This window comes from Hyperolius riggenbachi, chromosome 2 (assembly GCF_040937935.1).
Source record: "Hyperolius riggenbachi isolate aHypRig1 chromosome 2, aHypRig1.pri, whole genome shotgun sequence".
Lineage (NCBI taxonomy): Eukaryota > Metazoa > Chordata > Amphibia > Anura > Hyperoliidae > Hyperolius > Hyperolius riggenbachi.
Genome location: NC_090647.1, coordinates 242,179,403 through 242,189,846, shown reverse-complemented (window position 1 = coordinate 242,189,846; position 10,444 = coordinate 242,179,403). Strand labels below are relative to the sequence as shown.

At 41.7% G+C, this 10,444-nt stretch overlaps 1 protein-coding gene across 1 annotated transcript in view; it reads right to left on the bottom strand.

Annotated features, from left to right (window-relative positions):
• Nucleotides 1–9,835, bottom strand: part of NFKBIZ (NFKB inhibitor zeta) — a 12,191-nt gene extending 2,356 nt beyond the window's left edge. Inside the window, exons 1-9 of the mRNA XM_068266025.1 lie at nt 9,526–9,835; nt 6,620–6,744; nt 5,620–5,647; nt 5,431–5,528; nt 4,630–5,336; nt 3,844–3,949; nt 3,308–3,454; nt 1,482–1,545; nt 97–118 (exon numbers count right to left, since the gene is read on the bottom strand). Coding sequence (XP_068122126.1) covers nt 97–118; nt 1,482–1,545; nt 3,308–3,454; nt 3,844–3,949; nt 4,630–5,336; nt 5,431–5,528; nt 5,620–5,647; nt 6,620–6,744; nt 9,526–9,745 — 1,517 coding nt within the window. The 5' untranslated portion in view covers nt 9,746–9,835. The remainder of the gene's footprint in view (nt 1–96; nt 119–1,481; nt 1,546–3,307; nt 3,455–3,843; nt 3,950–4,629; nt 5,337–5,430; nt 5,529–5,619; nt 5,648–6,619; nt 6,745–9,525) is intronic.
• Between the last annotated feature and the right edge of the window lie 609 nt (nt 9,836–10,444).

Genomic DNA, 10,444 nt, shown 5'->3' with positions numbered 1-10,444 from the left:
TTTTGCAGCCATAAAGAAAACCTGAAATGAAAAAGTGCAATCCTACAAAACACTTTGAGAATACCAGGGCTGTGCATTTGGAGCAATTTTGGGTACCTGGAGTCAGAGGTTTCATGAACTGAGGAGTCAGATGATTTTTGTACAGACTCCACAGCCCTGAAGCATACCATTAGTCTTATTTTGTAAAAGTTAAATACATAGGTTTAAACATTGTCTCAGGTTAATAGCAAAAATGTTTTTCAGCTCCCACACAAATAAAATTGCCAAATATCTCCCCCCAAGTGCTCAGAAGTGTTTGTTAGCCACAGCGTTTTAAAAAATAAAATAAAAAAAAAAAGAGACAGTTATCAGGGAAAGTTATGCTACAGTTCAACTGTAATGTAGCTCCCTGGATTCTTAACCCTTACAATGAGAATGAGTTTGGTTTTGGAGCACGCACACACACACACCTATAGCGCTGTACACTCTCTATCTATCTCTCTATCTATCTTGTCACTAACTGTCCCTCAAAAGGAGCTCACAAATCTAATCTCTACCATTGCCATATGTCTATATTATGTAGTGTAAGTGATGTAGTCTAGGGCCAATTTTTTTTAGGGGGAGCCAATTAACGTATCCATATGTTTTTGGAATGTGGGAGGAAACCAGAGTGCCCGGGGGAAACCCACACAGACACGGAGAGAACATACAAACTCTTTGCAGATGGTGCCCTGGCTGGGATTCGAACCAGGGACCCAGCGCTGCAAGGCAAGAGAGCTAACCACTACGCCACCGTGCTGACCTATCCTGCACTTAACACCTAAAAGGGAACCCAAGATTAGAGGGATATGTAGACTGCCATATTTGTCCTTTTAAATATTACCAGTTGCCTGGCAGTCCTCCTGATCCTGTGCCTCTAATACTTATAGCCATAGACCCTGAACAAGCATGCAGCAGATCAAGTACTCTGACTCAGGTTTAACCATATGCCTAAAGGGAACTGAAACAGAGGGATATGGATGTTTCCTTTTAAAACAATACCAGTTGCCTGGCAGTCCTGATCTCTTTGAAAGCAGTAGTGGCTGAATCACACCTGAAACAAGCATGCAGCTAATAGTCTGACTTCAGTCAGAGCACCTTATCAGCATGCTTGTTAAGGGGCTGTGGCTAAGAATAATAGACACTGGATCAGCAGAAGAGTCAGGCAACTGGTATTTTAAAAAGGAAAAATTCATATCCTTCTCAGTTTAGGTTCCCTTTAAGCCAGATAAACAGGGCTGCCAGACAACTGGTACTGTTTACACAGAAATAAATAAGGCAGCCTCGATATCCCTCCCACCTCAGGTTCCCTTTAAAAACATCTGAACTAGCATACTCCGTAACCAATGCAAGGCAAGTTTACTAAAAAAAAAAAAAAAAAAAAAATATAACACAGACAATGGAAAGACAAATGTGCATACATAGTAAAAGATACAAAGTAGTTAGATATAAATTAGACCTACCTTCGTAGTTTATGACATCCACATCAATATATTGATTACTAGAAGCAATGCCTTTTTGAATTGCCTGAAATGAAAGAAAATATAAATAAGGGAAGTAAAATGAAAATTTGGTATAAGTGGCTGTAACTGGTCACAAACATCATTAACAAGTGCAAACCTGCTACAAAGCAGACTCCTCCCCCCCCCCCCTCCCAATAGTAAATACCTGCTGTATCCCCCACAGTTATGAACCTCCCTTATGCTTCATACACACTTGCGACTATGGTCGTTTCTAACGGCAGCTTAATGATCGGTCTGCCATCAGGTTAAGTTTACCAAACGATCATTAAGTATGACGATGAACGAACGATATCGGCACAATGGAAAAAGAAAACAGGACTGGTCATGTTGGACAATCAGTACAAAACTATAGTGTTTACAGCTATCTGCTGAGCATGATCGTTACAAGGGCCAATGCTCCTGCGCTGGTTTTTGGCCAGCTTCCATACTCTGTAGCGCGGCCCGTAACAAGTGTTACATTACAAATTTTACATAAAAATATGTGATAACTTGAAGAGTTTAACTATTGTAACCTCATGTTTGTTTTTTTTAATTTTACATAAATACAGTATGCGCAACTTTTCCTCTTATCGTTCTTTTGTTGCATTCCTAGCGTTCGTCTGGTAATAGGGTTGCCGCGATATACCGGTATTACGATATATAGTGGTTTGATTGTGCACGGTAACCAAACCGGTTTTACGGGGCGGGGCGACCGGGAGGGCAGGGCGACGTAGCGGCGGGGATGCGACACAGCAACGAGCGCACAAACAGCGGCGGGGATACAAAAACGCACTTGCGAGAAGCCAGCTCCGTCCTTCATTGTACTTCCTGTTCTTGCATCACATTTCCTTGAAACAGCACCCCCTGGGTGCAATTACAAAATGTAAGAACATTAAGTAAAATGAAAGCCCGTAAATCGGTGAAGGACCTGGCTGCCGGCATGTGAGTATTTATCCCTGCTGCAGCGTCCTCTCCCCCCCCCCCCCCCCCCGGCTCTCTGTGCTGCAGCCACCTGTTTCTGGCTACACCTATCTCTGGCTACCTATGCTGCAAGCACCTTCTACTGCCTACCTATGCTGCGAGCACCTACTACTGGCAACACTTGTCCTTGGCTGCCTAAACTGCGGCCACCTACTACTAGCTACACCTATCCCTAGCTACACCTATCCCTAGCTACACCTATCCCTAGCTACCCATGCCCTGGCCACCTACTACTGGCTACAGGGGGGCCGGGTCCAAATAATTGTACAATACCGTGGTATTTTTTTTGATGGTTATCATACCGTGGAATTTTATACCGTTGCAACCCTATCTGGTAATAGTTTCTTGCCAACGATTACTAGTGTGTACGTAGCATTAGGGGGAGGTTTGACAATTTTGGTAAAAATACTGCACCTATCCCTTTAATGAAAATCGTTGCACACCTGCAGTTTTCTCAAAAAATAAATTCATTGGTAACCTTGCTTGGAGAAAAAAAAAAGCAGCTTAACCACCTTGCCTCCACAACCAGGAAAATTATGTTCTTGGCTACATCAAGTCAGCTGGAAAGTGACTGAAACCAAGTTTATCGCCACCCCACTTGATCACTCCTCAGGCTCTGATTGGTGCAGACGACGGTGTCTAACATAAAGACCCACCATGACTTCTGTATCTAAAATAATGCTGTACAGTTCAATACCAACAGTGCAGGTAAAGTGGTAAAGCTTTAATTTTCAAGCATACGATAACATGTATTGCTATCAAAGCATCATTATGTAGCATAAAGCCACCCACTGCTTATATCTCACCTGAAGAACCTGTGGGAATCCTTTTGTAGCACAGACATGAAGTGGAGTTCTTCCCCAGTGATCTGTAGTGTTCACTTGTGCTCCCAGGCTCATGAGGTCTTGTACAATCAGATGGTGATTAGCAGCCACAGCTACTTGAAGGGCACTCTAAAACATCCAAAAGATAAAACGTGTTAAACCCGAGATAATTCTTCCACGTACAAGGAAGCACATAAAACAAAATTGGTTATTCATAAGCCAAGAATGAAAATAAACTAAGAGCAAGTTCATGCATATACAGTGATGTATTCCTGCAGCTTGGACTTTGTTACTTTATTATGTCAAAGATAGCTAAATGATTAATTGTTATGGCGCTATGCCTGCATTATTACAGTTTTTTTGCCTGTCAGTTTGCTCCCCCGCCAGAGGGGAGAAGAGAGAGAAAATAAAAAAATAAAAAAAAATAAAAAAAAATAAAAAAAAAAAAATACACCCCCACATCCCTGATGAGAAAACAATACACTGGATCATGAGATTATAACTGCATTATGGCTTACCTGGTTGTTATGCTCCTTAGCATCCAGCATGTTAAGGGAGGCCATTTTACAGGCAAGGACATATGACAAAGCTCTTTTTCCATGTGCAACAGCAAGGTGAAGCCATCTAAAGGAAAAAATAAAAAAGCCACAAATTATATTAGCATGTGCAAAACAAAACAAACAAAAAAAGACAAAAAAAAAAAGTCAAACTTAAAGAGGAACTCTACTGAAAATGTAATAAAAAAAGTGCTTCATTTTTACCATAATTATGTATAAATGATTTAGTCAGTGTTTGCTCATTGTAAAATCTTTCCTCTCCCAGATTCACATTCTGACATGTATTACATGGTGACATTGTTACTGTGGGCATGTTATGTAGCTGTTTCTAGCTATTCTGGCTGTTAGACAGCTCTAAACAGCCATTTCCTGTCTGTGAACATTGTTACATTGTGGCAGTTTGCCAGGAGTACCGCAGTATTCAGAGCCTCTAGTGGGAGTGGTTTCAGCACAAAATCAGTCACAGCGCCCCCTGATGGTCTGTTTGTGAAAATCATTCTTCTTTTTCTCATGTAAAAGGGGGTATCAGCTACTGATTGGGATAAAGTTCAATTCTTGGTTGGAGTTTCTCTTTAAGTGAAAATAAACTGATAAACAATGGCACCCATCCTACTCCTAAAAGTGGCTTTTAGATATCCCAGTTATTTTTTAAATGTACATGCCTATCTTATCGTGCTAATAAAGCTTCCCTTTAAAGTCTTAATCAGATAGGTTATTCTAAAAAAGGTGAAATACTCATTTACTTACGTATCACCATCAGTATCTTTGGAAAGAAGTTGCTCATGGGTAACATTGGCCAATTTCTTTTCCTCTTGTTCAATCTGCCAGTGGAAGAACGATTTACCAATCTGCAATGGACTTGATCTGCCCACATCAGTGTGGCACAGTGGTGGTGAAACATTCGAAGAAGACTGGACCATGCCAAATTCTACGAATTGGTTGCAGGAAGGGTTGAGTGGTGGGCTGAAGGTCTGAGCTTGCATATTTGGCTTCATGGCCATGTTAGGTGGAGCAACTTCACGTGGGGCTTCAATAAGAGATAAATAGCTCTCTATGGCACAACTCTGGAGCACATCATTTGAACTTTCAACTTCTGGATAATTATGGACTTCAGGGTAGCTTTTAAACTCTGAACATTGTGGAGGAATATTCTGAACCTGGGGACAACCATACTGATATTGGTCATTGTGTGATGGAGAACTGCTGAATGCTTGATTGGTTTGAGCTGGTGAAAAGGTTTGTGTTACAGGAAACTCCTGATAGAAATGTTCTTGGGTATTTGCATGATGGGTCATGTTTGTCCAGTTGACTTGTACTGTGTTCAGGGAGACTGCTGTGGATTCATTTTTTATGTTAATAATACTCTGAAGCAGATCCCGATTTGATTCAGGGTTTATATCACTTTTAGAAGTTTCATCCATGATTTCACAAGACTTTGGTGTACTTGGCGGTGTCTAGAGGAAAAAATAAAAAAATAAAAAAAGTTTTAGTACCTGTTCAGCTAGTAAGAAAAACACTACTCTTATTATTCTTTAGGCATTAATTTACCAGGTATGAGCTGGACAAATAGTGGCACGGTTTCTTCGCTGCTGGTGCATCTGTCATGAATTCAACTGGTCGTTTTCTGTTTAATATATTTTTAAGCTCTGAGGGGGTGAGAAAGAATTTTTTTGTAATGACAGATTTAGGATATGATTTATATATTGTTATTTAGAATTGCATAGAAACTACTCATACCTGTGTACTGATCAGAGTTTTCATGCATCTGGAAAATAGAGGAAAAAAAATTAATGCATCAATCTCAGAAGTTGCACCAGCCCTGGTACTCCAAAGAAGAAAAAAAATTCAAGGAAAACTGTATCTATTACATGGATCAGTAATTAAATGTAACTACTTGCACTACCTCAATCCCAGTGAATTTATATATAGTTACCTTGCTGTATTCTGTCATCAGAAATAGTGCTGACGTATTGTTTTATTGCCTTTACTACAGTGTTATTTTGATCCTTCAATAAAAGTACCCTAAACGTCATGCAATTCAAACTATTTTTGTAGTTGGCATTTGTCTCTAGGTCATGTGGATTCTTCACCTGCTTTTTCAAGCTGTAAGGGCCCATTCACACTTGAGCGTTTTGCCGGTGATTTCGGCAAAATGCTCAAACGCTAGCACTTTTCAAAGCGCTAGGGTAATAAAAGTCTATGGGCCCGTTTTCATTTGGGAGATTTGCGCTAATCGCCACAATTCACCCAAACTGCTAAACGCGTAGCCTGCACCATTTTCAGCGGATTTCCCGGCGATCACGTTTTAGTGCTATAGAAGCGCAAAACGAGATCACACCTGGATTTTTTTTTTTTTTTTGCGAATGGTGATTTTTTTGGCGTTATTCGCCAAAAAATGCCAGAGCAAAACGCTAGCAAGATAGTTAGCGTTTTGCGACCAGCAAGTGTGAATGGGCCCTAAGACTAATATGCTGGGAATACACCACAAGCTTTTTGGGGGGGACAGAGAGATGGCTCTATAGATAATTTGACTAGTTCGATCTGATTGTGATAGTTTTTCAAATTGATTTTCTCATGGGAGTGAATGGAAATCGATCAGAAAAAAAAAAAATATTGGAAAAATCTAAACGGAAAATGTATTGCCCAGTAAATCTGCGGAAAAAAAACTAATCATGTATTCCCAGCATTAGAATGCTTTATCAGACTGAAAACACTCAAAGCATAGAGCAATCCATACCTGAAATTCCTCTACACCATTTCTCGATTTGCTTCTCATCTGATTAAGTAGTTCTCGCACAGAATTCTTCACTCGGACCCCTTGGAAGCTCCCTCTCGACTGGCGTCCTACTGAATTGCCTTGACCTGTAATAGAGAAATGGCAGATTTAAGCAATTAAATGTGATTGTTGCTGAAATGGAACAAGAATTAAACCAAAACCAATCACAGATAAATTTATTTAGCACAAACAGTGCACATGAATAAACAGGGCAACCAATTACAGACTGCCGTCTTCATTAATTCAACTCCATTTAAGAAATCTGACTATTTTCTGTAGCAGTTGGTAAATGTGACGCTGGTTGAAGACAAAAACCATCCTTAGGGCTGGTTCAGACGGACGTTTGCAGAGCGTTTACAGCCAGCGTTCAGGGCTTGGTGTTAAACGCTCCCATTCAAGTGAATGGGAGCGTTTGTACCAAGCTTTCAAGCGCGTTTACACAAACGCGGCGTTTGGGTCCCGATTTTCTCTGGCGTTCAAGGAGCCCCTGGAAGCTACATGTAGCTTCCAGGGGAGGTTAACCGCGACGGCTAATGTCCCCCTAGGGGAAGAAAAAACGCGACCGCATCCAAACGCACACGAACGCTGCTGAACGCGACGCCAGCAAACGCAACGCCTCCAAACGTCCGTCTGAACCAGCCCTAAATCTCTGTACAGGGAAAACAAACACACACCACTTCATCCGATCCTTACGTTTAAAAAGTTTATTTATCAGTAGATCAGGTAATGGCCAACACATCTGGGGTATAGTTTCCTGGGAATGGAAATGTCATAAACAACCTCCCACCCACCCCTACTGTTTGTATTTAATAGTGCCTTCACTGGAAAAATAGACTACAATAACAAACCTGATATTCCAGCTGCCCAAAACACTTTGCTGCTATGGGTTATACCTTATTGCTACCTGTACAGTGATGCATTTGGGCGGCGCTACTGTTAACACACTACCTATGCAACATTCAGAACGGCTGGTGAATTGCAGTATCACAGCGCACTACATCCCAAGACACTTCACACAGCGAGTTACTGCAAAAATGCATACACAATGCCAGTGAAGAACATTTTTCATTAACTGTATGCGATGCAACGCGCATATAACATGCAGCACAACTTTCCCATTGTGTTCTCTGTAGGAAACATTACACCCACTGTGGACGTAGGTTTAGACTACCAAACTATAATGCCGGGTACACACAATGCAATTTTTTTTATCAGATTTCTGGCAGGTCCAATCCGATTTCTGACCAATTTTCCTATCAATTTTGTACAGAAGTGATCAGAAATAGATTAGACTGTCAACCTGACAAAAAAAAAATAGCATCGTGTGTACTAGGCATTAAGTGTGACCCTTGATCAGTAAGACATCTGATGCAATGTGAATCTGACCACTGCCACCATCAGTGACATACTGTTTGATGCCTTACAAAGCTATAGGACAGGAAGTATTGATCTCATGTCACTCTTGCCTGCGGCTTACCATAGCGATCTAGAAAAAGGAGGGCATTTTTTCCCATGAGATTTCCATTATATTTTTTGAAACCAAAGCCAACATCTAAGTGTATGGTGGCCTTTACTGGAGATTTGCTTGCTATAAATGCACTTTTAAAAAAGGTGTTTCATGGCAATAAAGCATGAACAAGACACTGTTATAGCTTGAGATATTATAATAATTAATTCTAACCACAACTTCAATTTTTCTACCGCCACCAGGTCAAATTTGTCAACATTCTGGCATTTAGTACAGAAAAGATAGGGACAGCAAAGAAAACCGCTTTTAAATATAATGTAATACATTGTCACATATTTATGCAATAATCTAAAAAGTAGGTTTTTTTTTTAATAGTCACAGCAAAAGCTTTTACGGAGAACAATACTAAAAACAAACAACATTATCAAGAACAATACTGAAAGAAAACCGGTTTGCCAACATAGCTTTTACACACCTTGAACTTGTTCTGACGTAAGGGACAAAGCCTAGCAACTGAACTTCCTCATATTTGAACAATAAATCTGCCACCAGTTCAGTTTAACCACTTGGTGGAACTCTGAATTTCTGACACTATGCCACCATTACAAGCCAACATCAAAACATCTCCCGTACTTTCAGACTGTAAAAAACAAAGTTAAAACCGACAACTCCTAAAATAAAAAAGTAAAACGAACACCTGCCAAACGAGGCCAGTGCATTAATTCAGAGATATATGGAACAGATTAATATAATTAATTATTCTATAAATAAAAAAAAAGGGAGGGGAGGAAAGCTAAATGGAGAGGGAAGAGGATATTTGCCCAACCAGGATTGCACTTTTAAATTTAGCTTTCCTGTATGACAAGAAGACACTGAAACCCAAGCACTAGGGGGAAGCAAAAGGTGAATGAGGGAGAGAGGAGGAGTGGAAAGAGACAGAGAAAAGCTTGAGATGGGGCAGAGAGCTTATCTGCACAGCAGTCCCATCACACAGAGGCTACTTGCCAAGTTGCCAGTAATATGACTGCTGTCCCTGCCAATCTCCCACACAAGTCTGCAGCCAGCCCTCATGGAGTCTAAGACAGTCTAAAAAACTTTTCAACCTATCTAGCTGTGCAAATGCAGTCATTGCAATGGTGAGAAAGCACAGATTGTTTTTCTATGGATCCTGTAGGCAAGCCTCAAGCGCTGCATCATACCGTGTACATTTACCTGCCCTATAATTGCTCTGTGATTGAGCTTTTAATTCCCTCAGCAAGCCTAGTGGCTCACATTGCCTTATACTGTACTGACCCTATTAAGAGGTAACCTGGGGGACATCGCCCCCTTACCACTGGCTAAGCCACTGCAGTTATTCATGCGGTCAGTAGCAGTCAGATCATGCTCCAGTGAAGCTCACCCTTCTTGCTCCGGGAACAGGAGGCACTGAGGCTGCCCTCGCTATCAGAGGCAGGAGATCCAGGGCCAGAGGAGAGGGAGTGGCTGGGGGAAGACGACACATCAGAGGACGGTGGAGAGTAGGACTCCGCATAGAAGCAGCCCAGATTCACTGGGCTACTGATCATATGGTCTTGCTCCAGGAAGTCGAGCGAGTCGTCCATCACCCACTCCGCGATCATGCTGACAGGCAGGGGCAGCGCTAAGCTATGGAGTACGTATGTTACTGGAACACTTGCTGTGCACCTTCTCCGCAGCTCACGCACGTTCTATCTATTCTATTGGGGATTTCCACCTGGGTATGTATATTATGTATGACACATGACAGCAGCTCAGCCCTCGGCTTCCGGGACATGTCCAATCAGCAATAAGCGTCTTCTGCGCCTATTGGCTGCTGCTGGGCAATAAGCAGGGGGCGTGTGGCTGGGGGAGGAATTTACGGGAATCGAGCAATAAGAAATTGCGTAATATCAGCGTGTCCCCACCCAGGCAGCCAGGGGAAGGCGTCGACCTTTTAGCCCTATTTACTGTGCGTCATAATAATTAGCTCTTATGCACAGCAGGAAATTCTGCATCAGATTGGAAAACAACACTAATGCGTGGAATAACCATGCTGAAAGTATACGAGCCTAGAGTCAGACACAAAGAATCTGGACAATAGTCTAATGATAGTGGACAGGAAATCTGTCCTCAAGCTAATAACTGTCTCAGGGCATTTAATTATTTGGCTAGAAATGCAAAGAGTATGCTCATGAGCCAAACGTTGCTAGCAGGGGCGTAGCAATAGGGGTTGCAGAGGTAGCGACCGCATCGGGGCCCTTGGGCCAGAGGGGCCCCATGGGGCCCTTCCTCAACCAAAGCATTAGCTGTTTATTGGTCCT